General features: G+C 40.4%; 1 protein-coding gene across 1 annotated transcript; it reads right to left on the bottom strand.

Annotated features, from left to right (window-relative positions):
• Positions 1–13,683: 13,683 nt before the first annotated feature.
• Positions 13,684–14,832, bottom strand: LOC130980744 (uncharacterized). Its single transcript, XM_057904394.1, has 2 exons — positions 14,501–14,832; positions 13,684–14,416 (listed from the first exon to the last, which is right to left on the bottom strand). The coding sequence occupies exons 1-2, from the start codon at positions 14,830–14,832 to the stop codon at positions 13,684–13,686; spliced, it is 1,065 nt and encodes a 354-aa protein (XP_057760377.1).
• Between the last annotated feature and the right edge of the window lie 62 nt (positions 14,833–14,894).

Genomic DNA, 14,894 nt, shown 5'->3' with positions numbered 1-14,894 from the left:
GTTTATGGGGAAGAGTGGATGGATATGAGTGGTGAAGAGGTGATGGATGTGATGGGGAAGAGAGATTGAGGTGATTGGTGAAGGGTTTTGGGGAAGAGTGTTTATTGGATTGTGTGAAAAAGAGAGAGAGGGTGAGTTGAGGTAGGTAGGGATCCTGTGGGGTCCACAGATCCTGAGGTGTCAAGGATTTACATCCCTGCACCAATGAGGCGTGTAAATCGTCCTCTGCATGCAATCCTGGCATTTAACGCTAGATTGATGCTTGTTTCTGGCGTTAAATGCCAGTTCTATGCTTGTTTTGGGCGTTCAACGCCAGTTGATGACTGGTCATCATATACCCATTTTTCAAGCTAATTTCACTTGTTTTGTTAGTCTTTATGCACTTTCTTGCATCCTAAGTAAGTGGTTTGGAGTGAAAATGCATAACTTCTTTAAAACAAACAACCACCATGAAATTAATGCTAACTCATAAGGTTTAAGCTAAATTTAATTGATTTTTAATTGATTTATAAGCCTTGTGAATTTAGTGATACTTGGAGTGGTTGTTTTGGTTTATTGTAGGTGAAGAAAGAAAGAAAAAAGGAAAAACGTGGCCTAAGAAAGCGTGGCCCAAGGAGAAGAAAACATGGTCAAAGGAAGGAGAAGTGTGGCGCATAATGGAGGAAGCAAGCATTGCCCTCCACAAGGGCACACTGCCCTATAGGAGGGCAACATAAGGGAACAAAGCTTGAAAGGCAACTCTGCCCTGCCCACGACAAGGGCAGAGCACAAAATTGTGCCTTGGATCAAAGAAGAGAAAAACCTTGCCCTGCCCTCCACAAGGGCAGTATCGGGCTCACTAGAGGAATAAATCAAAGGAAAAAGTTCACCTAAGCTTGCTACAAGAATCGAACATGGCACCATGAGGAAGCAAGGATTTAAGCCTCACTTTGGTGCCAAGAAAATCAAAGAAAAGAAGTAGCGTGCGCGTCACACAGGGATCGAACACGGGGCTTCAACTTGGAGACATTGCCCTGCCCTCCGCAAGGGCAGGGCAGCATTTTGTTGTGGCACGGCCAGCGCACCAAACTGGCGCACCAAGGCATCACTCGGCAGCACCAGCAGCACGCACAGGCACCATTCTGGCGCGCCAAAAAGTTCCGCCCTGCCCTCCGCGAGGGCAGGGCAGCATCCTGCGCACCAAACTCGCACCACACGCACGCACTATGGGCCAGATGCACCATTTTCTGCCCTGCCCTCCACAAGGGCAGGGCAGCCTCCTGGAAGCAATTTTTCATGGGCCAAAAATTGAATTAAAAATCCAATTTAATTCAATTCTTCACCAAATCAAAAGCCCATCCAAATCCCAAGATCCAAGAATAGAAAGTGTATAAATAGGAGTTAGTTTGATGTAATTAGGACTTTTACTTTCACCTTTTACTTGACTTTTGAATTTTGCAACTTTTCTTTGGGAGACTTGACCGAGATTTCAGAGAATTAGGGAGGAGAATTGATCTCTCTTCTTCCTCGTTCTTGCTTGGGCATTTTCTATTTTTCTTGTTTGAGCTTGGGTGTTAAGAATTGAGGAAATTCTGTCTCAATCTCCACTCAAGATCTCTTTGATTTCATTTCTGCATAATTGAACTCAAACACATTCCCTTTACTGCTTCTTCTTCAATTTCTTGTCAATTGCTTTGAGAACTTGGATCTGGGAAGGCAATTGAGATCTAGGCTTTGCTACTTAGTCTCTGGAGTCCTGAGATCCCAATTTCCTGTTGGTTCTTCTGTGAACCTTTGCTGCACTTAATTTCCTTACTGTTTGAGTTCTAATTGCTTCTAATTCAATTTCTGCTCTATTAATTGTTGCAATTCAATTTCTCTTTGTTTAGATTCTAAAATCCCAGTCCTCAAATCCCTTTTACATTCAAGCAATTTATATTACTTGCATTTTAAGTTACTGCAATTTACATTTCTTGCACTTTAAGTTTCAGTCATTTACTTTCTTGTTCTTTAAGATTCAGCAAGTTTACTTTCCTGCTCTTTAATTTACTGCAATTCTCCCCTCTCCCTTTACATTCCAAGCAATTTAGCTTCTGTTAAATACAAACCACTCAACCAAAACTTAATTCGCTTGACTAAATCAACCACTAAACTAAAATTGCTCAATCTTTCAATCCCTGTGGGATCGACCTCACTCATGTGAGTTATTATTACTTGATGCGACCCGGTACACTTGCCGGTTAGTTTTGTGTCGGATCGTTTTCCGCACATCACCAGTCTGCAGCATGTTTCTGGCGTTGAACGCCAGCTTTCCTCAGTGTGTAATCCTGGCGTTTAAAAGCCAGATTGCTGCATGTTTCTGGCGTTCAACGCCAGATCCATGCTCTGTTCTGGTGTTGAACGCCAGCCAGATGCTCCTTACTGGCGTTTAAACGCCAGTAAGCCCTTCCTCCAAGGTGTGCTATTTCTTCTGTTGTTTTTTATTCTGTTTTTAATTTTAGTATTTGTTTTGTGACTCCACATGATCATGAACCTAATAAAACATAAAAGAATAATAAAAATAAAATTAGATAAATAAAAATTGGGTTGCCTCCCAATAAGCACTTCATTAATGTCACTAGCTTGACAGTGGGCTCTCATGGAGCCTCACAGGTAATCAGGTCAATGTTGTAGACTCCCAACACCAAACTTAGAGTTTGAATGTGGGGGTTTAACACTAAACTTAGAGTTTGGTTGTGGCCTCCCAACACCAAACTTAGAGTTTGATTGTGGGGGCTTTGTTTGACTCTGTATTGAGAGAAGCTTTGCATGCTTCTTCTCCCTGGTTACAGAAGAAGATCCTTGAGCTTTAAACATAAGGTAGTCCCCATTTAATTGAAAGACTAGCTCTCCTCTGTCAACATCAATCACAGCTCCTGCTGTGGCTAGGAATGGTCTTCCAAGGATGATGCATTCATCCTCTTCCTTCCTATTGTCTAAGATTATGAAATCAGCAGGGATGTAGAGGCCTTTAACCTTCACTAACATGTCTTCTACTAATCCATAAGCTTGTCTTTGTGATCTGGTGCACGGATTTGTGATCATCAACAATGGCTCCAATAGTTTGGTAGCTCTCACACGTGAATTACACTTAGTCACAACTCCGCACAACTAACCAGCAAGTGCACTGGGTCGTCCAAGTAATACCTTACGTGAGTAAGGGTTGATCCCACGGAGATTGTTGGTATGAAGCAATCTATGGTCATCTTGTAGATCTCAGTCAGGTGGATAATAATTGGTTATGGGAAATATAAAGAGATACTTGCTTAAATAATAAAGGATAGAAATACTTATGTAAATTAATGGTGGGAATTTCAGATAAGCGTATGCAGATGCTTGTCCCTGTTGAAACTCTACTTTCCTACTGCTTTCATCCAATCCTTCTTACTCCTTTCCATGGCAAGCTGTATGTAGGGCATCACCGTTGTCAATGGCTACATCCCATCCTCTCAGTGAAAATGGTCCAAATGCTCTGTCACAGCACGGCTAATCATCTGTCGGTTCTCAATCAGGTTGGAATAGAATCCCGTGATTCTTTTGCGTGTGTCACTAACGCCCAGCCTTCAGGAGTTTGAAGCTCGTCACAGTCATTCAATCCCGGAATCCTACTCGGAATACCACAGACAAGGTTAGACTTTCCGTATTCCCATGAATGCCGCCATCAATTCTAGCTTATACCACGAAGATTCTGATTAAGGAATCCAAGAGATATGCCCCCGGTTTAAGGTAGAACGGAAGTGGTTGTCAGTCACGTGCGTTCATAGGTGAGAATGATGATGAGTGTCACAGATCATCACATTCATCAAGTTGAAGTGTAACGAATATATTAGAACAGGAATAAATCGAATTGGATAGAAAATAATAGTAATTGCATTGAAACTTGAGGTACAGCAGAGCTCCACACCCTTAATCTATGGTGTGTAGAAACTCCACCGTTGAAAATACATAAGTGAAAGGTCCAGGCATGGCCGAATGGCCAGCCCCCATGATCTGAGAACTAAACGTCCCAAGATCTAACGTGGTCAAAAGACAACTAGTACAATAGTAAAATGTTCTATTTATACTAAACTAGCTACTAGGTTTTACAGAAGTAAGTAATTGATGCATAAATCCACTTCCGGGGCCTACTTGGTGTGTGCTTGGGCTGAGCTTGATCTATCCACGAGCTGAGGCTTCTCTTGGAGTTGAACGCCAAGTTGTAACGTGTTTTGGGCGTTCAACTCCGGTTCGTGACGTGTTTCTGGTGTTTGACTCCAGACAGCAACATGGAACTGGCGTTGAGCGCTAGTTTATGTCGTCTAATCACGAATAAAGTATAAACTATTATATATTGCTGGAAAACTCTGGATGTCTACTTTCCAACGCCATTGCGAGCGCACCATTTGGAGTTCTATAACTCCAAAAAATCCATTTCGAGTGCAGGGAGGTCAGATTCCAACAGCATCAGCAGTCCTTTGTCAGCCTCTTATCAGAGTTTTGCTCAGGTCCCTCAATTTCAGCCAGAAAATACCTGAAATCACAGAAAAACACACAACCTCATAGTAAAGTCTAGAAATGTGAATTTAGCATAAAAACTAATGAAAACATCCCTAAAAGTAACTAGATCTTACTAGAAACTACCTAAAAACAATGCCAAAAGCGTATAAAGTATCCGCTCATCACCACACCAAACTTAAATTGTTGCTTATCCCCAAGCAACTGAAAATCAATTAGGATAAAAAGAAGAGAATATACTATAAATCCCAAAATATCAATGAATATTAATTCTAATTAGATGAGCGGGACTTGTAGCTTATTGCTTCTGAACAGTTTTGGCATCTCACTTTTTCCTTTGAAGTTCAGAATGATTGGCTTCTCTAGGAACTTAGAATTTCGGATAGTGTTATTGATTCTCCTAGTTAAGTATGTTGATTCTTGAACACAGTTACTTTTATGAGTCTTGGCCGTGGCCCTAAGCATTTTGTTTTCCAGTATTACCACTGGATACATAAATGCCACAGACACATGACTGGGTGAACCTTTTCAGATTGTGACTCAGCTTTGCTAGAGTCCCCAGTTAGAGGTGTCCACAGCTCTTAAGCACACTCTTTTTGCTTTGGATCACGACTTTAACCACTTAGTCTCAAGCTTTTCACTTGGACCTGCATGCCACAAGCACATGGTTAGGGACAGCTTGATTTAGCCGCTTAGGCCTGGATTTTATTTCCTTGGGCCCTCCTATCCATTGATGCTCAAAGCCTTGGATCCTTTTTACCCTTGCCTTTTGGTTTTAAGGGCTATTGGCTTTTTTTGCTTGCTTTTTCTTTTTCTTTCTATTTTTTTTGTAAAATTTTTTTGCAAGCTTTTGCTTTTTCACTGCTTTTTCTTGCTTCAAGGATCAATTTTCATGATTTTTCAGATTGTCAATAACATTTCTCTTTGTTCATCATTCTTTCAAGACCCAAAAATTTTAACATTCATAAACAACAAGATCGAAAATATGCACTGTTTAAGCATTCATTCAGAAAACAAAAAGTATTGTCACCACATCAATATAATTAAACTAAATTCAAGGATAATTTTAAAATTCATGTACTTCTTGTTCTTTTGAATTAGAAACATTTTTCATTTAAGAGAGGTGAAGGATTCATGGAATTATTTATAGCCTTAAGACATAGTTACTACATACTAATGATCATGAAGTAGAGACACAAAACATAAATAGACATGAAGCATAAAAATCGATAAAACAGAGAAATAAGAACAAGGAATGAGTCCACCTTAGTGGCGACTTCTTCTTGAAGGACCAATGATGTCCTTAAGCTCTTCTATGTCCCTTCCTTGCCTTTGTTGCTCCTCCCTCATTACTCTTTGATCTTCTCTTATTTCATGGAGAATGATGGAGTGCTCTTGATGTTCCACCCTTAATTGTTCCACATTGTAACTCAAATCTTCTAAGGAAGTGTTGAGTTGTTCCCAATAGTTGTTGGGAGGAAAGTGCATCCCTTGAGGCATCTCCGGGATTTCTTGGTGATGAGCTTCCTCATGCGTCCCTTGGGTTCCATGAGTGGGCTCTCTTGTTTGCTCCATCCTTTTCTTAGTGATGGGTTTGTCCTCCTCAATGAGGATGTCTCCTTCTATGATAACTCCAGCTGAGTAACATAGATGGCAAATAAGATGAGGAAAAGCTAGTCTTGCCAAAGTAGAGAACTTATCGGCTATTTTGTAGAATTCATGGGAGATGACTTCATGAACTTCTACTTCCTTTCCAATCATGATGCTATGAATCATGATGGCCCGATCCACAGTAACTTCAGATCAGTTGCTAGTGGGGATGATGGAGCGTTGAATGAACTCCAACCATCCTCTAGCCACAGGCTTGAGGTCCAGTCTTCTTAGTTGAACCAGCTTGCCTTTGGAGTCTCTTTTCTATTGAGCTCCATCCACACATATGTCCATAAGGACTTGGTCCAACCTTTGATTAAAGTTTACCCTTCTAGTGTAGGGGCGTGCATCTCCTTGCATCATGGGTAAGTTGAATGCCAACCTCACATTTTCCGGACTAAAATCTAAGTATTTCCCCCGAACCATTGTAAGATAATTCTTTGGACTCGGGTTCATACTTTGATCATGGTTCCTAGTGATCCATGCATTGGCATAGAACTCTTGAACCATTAAGATTCCGACTTGTTGAATGGGGTTGGTTAGAACTTCCCAACATCTTCTTTGGATCTCATGTCGGATCTCCGGATACTCATTTTTCTTGAGCTTGAAAGGGACCTCAGGGATCACCTTTTTCTTGGCCACAACATCATAGAAGTGGTCTTGATGGGCTTTGGAGATGAATCTTTCCATCTTCCATGACTCGGAGGTGGAAGCTTTTGTCTTCCCTTTTCCTTTTCTAGAGGATTCTCCGGCCTTAGGTGCCATCAATGGTAATGAAAAAACAAAAAGCTTATGCTTTTCCCACACCAAACTTAAAATATTGCTCGCCCTCGAGCAAGATAAGAAAGAAGAGAGGAAGAAGAAGAAGAAAATATGGAGGAGAAGAGGAGGTATAGGATTCGGCCAAGGTATAGAAGAGGGGGTTGTGTTGTGTGAAAATGAAGTAGAATGGAAGGGTATATATAGGGAGGGGGGAGAGGGTAGGTTCGGCCATTTAGGGTGGGTTTGGGTGGGAAAGATTTCTGAATTTTGAAGGTAGGTGGGGTTTATGGGGAAGAGTGGATGGATGTGAGTGGTGAAGGGGGTAATTGGGAAGAGAGATTGAGGTGATTGGTGAAGGGTTTTTGGGAAAGTGTGTTATAGGATTAATTAGAAGATAAGGTGGGAATATGTTAGGTGGGGATCCTGTGGGGTCCACAGATCCTGAGATGATCCTGTGGGTTCCACAGATCCTGAGGTGTCAAGGATTTACATCCCTGCACCAATTAGGCATGTAAAATGCCTTAGCATACCATTCTGGCGTTTAAACACCGAAGTGGTGCACGTTCTGGGCGTTCAACGCCCATGTGTAGCTTGTTTCTGGCATTGAACGCCAGTTCCATGCTTGTTACTGGCGTTCAGCGCCAGCTTTCCTCAGGACATATTCCTGGCGTTGAAACGCCAGGATGTTGCTTGTTTCTGACGTTCAGCGCCAGATCCATGCTCTGTTCTGGCGTTGAACGCCAGCCAGATGCACCTTACTGGCGTTTAAACGCCAGTAAGTCCTTCCTCTAGGGTGTGATTTTTCTTCTGCTGTTTTTGATTCTATTTTTAATTTTAATATTTTTTTCATGACTCCACATGATCATGAACCTACTAAAACGCAAAATAACAATTAAATAAGAATAAAATTAGATAAATAAAAATTGAGTTGCCTCCCAACAAGCGCTTCTTTAATGTCAATAGCTTGACAGTAGGCTCTCATGGAGCCACAAAGGTGATCAGGTCAATGTTGTGGACTCCCTGATGTGCGGAAAACGATCCGACACAAAACTCACCGGCAAGTGCACCGGGTCGCATCAAGTAATAATAACTCACGGGAGTGAGGTCGATCCCACAGGGATTGAAGGATTGAGCAATTTTGGTTTAGTGGTTGATTTAGTCAAGCGAATCAAGATTTAGTTGAGTGATTTGTGATTTGCAGAAATTAAATTGCATTGAAAGTAAAGGGAATGTGTAAATTGCAAGAAATTAAAGAGGGCAAGACATTAAAGTGCTGAATCTTAAAGAACAAAAAATTAAATGGCAGAAACTTAGAACACAAGAAATGTAAATTGCAGAATCTTAAATTGCAAGAAATGTAAATGGCTTGAATTGTAAAGGGAATTGGGAGTTGGATTTGCAGAAATTAAACGAGGAAAAGTAAATTGCATCAAACAGAAGAGTAAAAGGGTTTGGGATTGAATCGGATATGAAGCAGAAAAGTAAATGAACATAGCAAGCAGTAAACAGAGAATTGAAGTGGGAAATTCAGATCTCAGGGGTCCAGAGACTAGAAAACCAAGTCTAGATCTCACTACCTTCCTTGATCCAACAAGAACAATTGCAAGGGAAATGTAAATTGCAAAGAAAGTAGATGAAGAGCAATTAACAGAAAATTTAAATTCAATTAAGCAGTAAAGAGACAGAGAGATCCAAGGATGAAATTGAAACAGAATTTCTTCAATTCTCCAACCCAAGATCCAAGCAATTGTAATTGAAATTGAAAGCAATAAAACTAAGAGGAAGAGAAGTGAATTCTCCTTCCCCGAGACTAAGAAACTCAAAATCACTCAATACCCAAAAAACTATTCTGAAAACATCAAAGAAAAAGCTCAAAAGAAAAAGCTCAAAAGAAAAAGCTCTAAAGAAAAAGCTCCCCTAATAACTTGAATTCTATCCTATTTATACACTTTCTTCAAATGATCTTCAAGCCTTGAGTTGGGCCTTTGCTCTTGGTGGAATTGGGTTGAGAGAGGCCTTGGTTGATTGCTCTTGGAGTTTGGAGAGGAATCAAAGTGAACCAATTGAACCGGGTTGAAGTTTTGCAAAAGTTTGAGTAAAGGTTTGAGTAAAAGTTTGAGGCTAACTTTTACTCTAACTTTTACTATCAGTCTCCATGCTTTGCTGCTATCCACGTTGGGGCAAAAGTTAGGGGTCTAACTTTTGCTCCAACGTTGGCCTCCTTATGTGTACTTATGGTGCCAACGTTAGCCCAAAAGTTAGAGGCTAACGTTGGCGCAAACTTTTGCTCCTCCCTTTTTGATTTTCATGCGGCAACGTTAGCCCAAAAGTTAGAGGCTAACGTTGGCGCAAACTTTTGGTGCCCAGGGAGAAATTCTCATGCGCCAACGTTAGCCCAAAAGTTAGAGGCTAACGTTGGCGCAAACTTTTGGTGCCCCAGGGAGTGTTTTGCATGTGCCAACGTTAGCCCAAAAGTTAGGGGCTAACGTTGGGGCAAACTTTTCGCCCAAAAGTTTGTGCAAAAGTTTGAGGCTAACTTTTGGTCCAGCTTTTTGCTTCCTGGTTCATTTTCACTTGTTCCATTATCCTCTCTTTACTCCTAGCCATTCCTTCTTGCTTCAACCTTTCTCCAAGCTTTCTTCACCTATCATTAATCAACCAAACACATCAAAGCTATGCTTAAAATCATGAGATATTCATTCTTTCACAATATGCAACAAATATAGCATAAAACCTCATGAAATTGCATTAATTCATCTATGGTTGATTCAATCAAAGGAAGCATAAAAATCTACCCAAATTGGCTTGCTTAGAGCTCAAGAAAGTGCATAATTCAAGTGAAAACAAAAGAAAAAGACTAGTGAAACTAGGCTAAGATGACTTGTCATAACAACACCAAACTTAAAGCTTGCTTGTCCTCAAGCAAGAAATGAACTATTAAGAAGAAAGAATGAGATGGAATAAGATGTTCATGCTAGCAGAGTATTATTGGTAGTTCATGGGGTATTGTGTGGATATGCAAACACTCACTTCTTATTGACTCTTAGGCTTAGAAAGTCTTCTTCAAGCTTCAAGTACCATACTGCTATGACCTCTCATTATTCTTTTATCCTTGGCTATTACTTTGTTCAAAAGCTTTATTTGAGTGTCATGTGTAGCAAGTTCTTTTTCTTTTCTTTAAACTTGACACATTATTCACCATAGACACTTGGCTCACATTCCTTCTTAAAACATTGATGCCCAGCACCTCTTTGGGTTACTAAATGCCTTGTAGTTAGGTTGCTCTTGATGGTGGACTTTCAGCTGATGATCCCGGATTAGTTAATCCAAGTCACCAAGTGTTGATGCACTCCAAAGAGCTTACTAATCCAAGCAGATCCTAGTACAAAGACACCACAGGCATATATTTTAAGGTTCAAGCTATTGGTGTCCAGCTTTGTTTCTTTTTGTTTCCCTTTTTTTTTTCTCTGCCACTTTTTGGATATCTCTTTTCTTTCTTTCTTTTTGTTTTTCTTTCTAACCAAGGATTTTTATTTAATCAAAATTCATAGACAGTAGGTCACTTTACACTTGGAAGGAGATATCCTAGCTCTTTATTCACTAAAAGTGAACTATTATACAATCACACACATACCACCACTTACTTTTATTATACTTCTATCTGACAGAGACTATCTTACTTCACATTCAAACATTTCTTTTATTGAATTAAAGATGCATGGGGACAAACATGCTTTTAGTCAAGTGCAAGTAAACACACAAGCACATACTTAAACTAGCTTATTTATTTTAAGATAAACAAACATAATGCAACGACTATTAATTAAAATAACTTCTTAAAGATGCAAAGACACTTCAAACAGATAGAATGCATGCTTTTTCTTTGTAGTGATGAATAAGGAGCAAGTCCACCTTTCATTTGTCATGCTTTTTCTTTCTTCTTTCATATACTTGGTTGCTGGTGTTCCCTGAGTCCATGTTTGTTGTCTGTTGACCCCGCCAGAACCCAGCTTTATTCATCGCCTCCTCTACTCTATCTTCAAGGCTCATAGCTTTGTTTACTTCTACCTCACTTTTCTTTTTGAAGAACTCATCAAAAATTGGGAATGCCGGATCCATGTTGTGCAGATGTTCTCCAATGTAGTTCAGTTTGATTTGACTATTAATGTTGTAATCGGCTTGGACTTCATATCTTGCATCTTGGAGGGTTGTAAACTCATTGAGAGCCCTCATAGTTTCGGCTTGCATTTGTGCCAACTTCCCAAATGCTTCGTGAGATTGAAAGGCATGCTCTTCTTGCATCACAAGGAATTTTGACTCAAACTCACTTTGTTGGTTCATCATTTTCAGCTGCCATTCTTTTTGCTCTTGTTGATGCTTCAAGTATTGTGAATGGTACTCTTCTTGCCTTTCTTGAATTCTTGTGTATTGTTGTGACAATCTTCCAATTGCTTCTTGCATTTGAGTCATATCCATATTGCCATGCGGGAAAAAGTGCGACTGTTCCTCCTCCTCTTGTGGCCCTTCTTCTAGGTGTAGCTCATCTTCTTCCATTGGTTTTTCTCTTTCCCTTCTTCCATGTGGCCTTCGGCCTTGATGTGCTTCGGGAGCCATTGTCATTCTTTCAATGGTTATGGGCATACCTTGGTTTAACCACATTGGATTCTCATCTTCCATTGGCACTTTAGCCTTTGCACACAACCTCCAAATGGTACTTGGGTAGTATAACCAAGACCCGGCCGAATTCTTCTCAGCAATCCTTTGGATATCTTTTGCAAGGATTTCATGAACTCTTATCTCTCCTCCCACAATGATGCAATGCAACATCACAGCTCTCTCCCTGTTAACTTCTGAGGTGTTCACTGTGCCCAGGATTGATCTTTTCATCAACTCATACCATCCTTTTGCTTCCAGGGTGAGGTTACATCTCTTCAGATACTTATATTTGTTCTTGTCATCCCCTTCCCACTCTGAGTTCTCCATACAAATATCTCTAGCAATCTCATCATAATCCTGATCTTCATTCAATCTTTGTTGGTATCCCGGTTCACTAAAGCGGACTGACTTTAGTCCCAAGACTTTCTTGATTGCATCCGCGCTAAAGTCTACTTCCACTCCCCACACATAGCTCTTGTACGTTGGGGGCTCACGCATGTCAAGCCTTGAGACATTTGCATAAAACTCTCTTACGATATTGGCATTGATTCGGGTGGCTGGTGATGCAAGTTCCTCCCACCTCCTCTTTCGAATTTTGTTCCTCATTTCTTGGCATCCATCATCCGGCAATAAGAGTGGAATTTCAAGATAGATCTTTTTCTCGTTCATCCATTCAATTTGCATTTGATGGTACGAAGATTTGAATCTCCATTGGTCATATTCAGGGGTGCTCTCCTCCACCACAGGCTCTTTTCCTTTTCTTCGTTTGGTTCTTGAGGAAGAGGCCATGATCACTTGACCGATTGAGCTTCTTGAAGTTAGAAGGAGTGAAGAATGTTGGAAATTTTGATGTGTGTATGGAGCAAGAGAAAGTTCGAGGCTGAGCTTATTATGTTGAGAAGTGATGAAGGGAATGAAGTTTAAAAGGTTAGAGTGCAAGGATTCGGTCATATGCATGGCTTGAAGGTGGTGTGTCATTTAAATGAACAATGAGGGGCTAGGATGCAATTAGGTACTGTGTGAATCAAAGGTGTTCAAGTAAGGATGAATGAAGACAAAGCTTGCTTCTTCAATTGTCTTTGCCGTGATCATATCATCTCAGGGAGTAGCAGGTTCTCTCTTTTTTTTTGATGCATGTGATGAGATTTTGTCCTCATGCTATGCTTTCCTTTGTCTTGTCTCTTTCATTGAAGATTCTTTGACTACCTAGTCATCACAACAAGACACATACATTAGCTTCATCCAACCGTGGCTAGAGTGTTTCTTTTATTAACATTATACTAATCATCAATCCTTATATTCATTTGAACCGTGACTCTCCTTGGAGGACACCAAACTTAATGTTTGGTCATAACAAAAATTATGTCCCTTCCTCCAATTAGTGAAATCCCAATGTCACACTTAGTTAAATGTTTATAAGAATTGTTTTCATCACACTTCCTTTTTTTTTCTCTTTTTTTTTTCATGAAGGATCAATTGTGTCCCTAAATCGGTGCATCAAAGTTTGATGAACACCAAACTTGTTTCTTGTCAAGGGTACATCACAATTGATGCCTTCATTACTGAAAAAGAATTTTTCCATTTATAAGATTTTGGAAAATAACAATTGTATGATTATTGATGCATGAATTTCCAATTTTCATGAACCTATGTGTACACCAAACTTAGTGTTTGGCCATATGCTTTGTCAAGACACTTTAAGCATGTAAAACAGAATTATTTGTAACATTGGTTTAGTGTGCTTGAAGGCACACCAAACTTAGAATTCCCAACATATGTTTCAAAACAGTGCATGCAGTCAATGGACATGTTCATGAAAAGGGAAAAGAATTCATGCTCAAATGATCATAACTTATTGAATTTAAAATGACATGAATCTTAAATCATGGGTTGCCTCCCATGGAGCACTCGTTTATTGTCATTAGCTTGACATTGAGGCTTTCTTTTATGGTGGTTGGTGCTTGTAGAGCCTCAATTTGTCTCCCCTGACTGTGATCCTCTTCTTTGTTCTCTGGTGTTCAATTTCAGCATGCTCTAATGAGAGTATGTTGCTGACAGTGTAGTAGTCCTCAGTTTGTTAGTTTGCCCCCAGCTGTTGATATATCAGTTGCACTTTGTCACCTTTGGAAAGCCCCTCTGTTGGGATCTTCCTGTTCTTCCAACCCCTTTTTGTTTTGTTTCTGCGTTTATCTTTCCTTTTGTTGACCTTTCTTTTCTGGCCGTAGGCTTCCCTTGGGGACCTCTCTTCTCAGTGGCTAATACTCCAATATCCTCTTGGGCTCCTTCATCAGTCTGCACAATTCTTATCTTTGGGATGTTGCTGTGACTCTCCTTGTCATTTTCTTCCTTCAACTGTGATTCTCCCTTGTCAATTTTCATATAGTCTTTCTTCTCCTTGCTAAATTGTGCCTCTGGTAATACCTTCAGAGTGACACTCTGATCATGCATCCTGAGAATTAATTCCCCTTCCTCTATGTCTATAATAGCTCTAGCAGTAGCCAAGAATGGCCTTCCCAGTATAACAGAGTCACCATCATCCTCGTTTGAATCCAGAACCACAAAATCAGCGGGGTATATAAAACTGTCCACCTTGACCAAAAGATTTTCAATTACACCCCTGGGGTATACCATTGACTTATCTACCAGCTCCAGAGACATTTGTACTGGTTTGACTTCTTCTATATGCAGCTTTTTCACCAGGGAGGATGGTATCAAATTAATACTTGCTCCGAGATCGCACATAGCTTTAGTGATGGTCACTTCCCCAATGGTGCAGGGCAACAAGAAGCTCCCTGGGTCCTTAAGCTTGGGAGGAAGCCCTTTTTGAATCAAGGCCCTGCATTCCTCAGTAAGCAGTATGGTTTCTTCCTCATCCCAACTTCTTTTCTTATTGATAAGCTCCTTCAGGAACTTGGCATACAGAGGCATTTGCTCTAGTGCTTCAGCCAAGGGAATATTGATTTCCAGCTTCTTGAAGGTCTCAAGGAACTTGTGGAAATGCTGGTCCTTAACATCTTTGTTGAACCTCTGAGGATATGGCAGTGGAGGTGCGATGCTCTTTCCTATTCGCTGCTGTCCCAGAGTCATTTCCCTTGAGCTATGTGGCTGGTTGTCCTTCTCTTTGAGTTTCTCAGTGTTCTTGCTTGGCATCACAACTTGCTCCTTAGCTTCATCTGCTTTTGTTTGCTTCTCATTCTCTGTTGGTTCTTTGATGCTCTCTGTTTGCTTCTTTGTAGTGTCATTGTTGCTCATCAACGTTCTTCCACTCCTTAATTGTATTGCCTTGCATTCCTCCTTGGGATTTGGGATTGTGT

This window comes from Arachis stenosperma, chromosome 5, assembly GCF_014773155.1.
Source record: "Arachis stenosperma cultivar V10309 chromosome 5, arast.V10309.gnm1.PFL2, whole genome shotgun sequence".
In the NCBI taxonomy this organism is placed as follows: Eukaryota; Viridiplantae; Streptophyta; class Magnoliopsida; order Fabales; family Fabaceae; genus Arachis; species Arachis stenosperma.
This window is presented reverse-complemented; position numbering and strand designations above follow the sequence as displayed.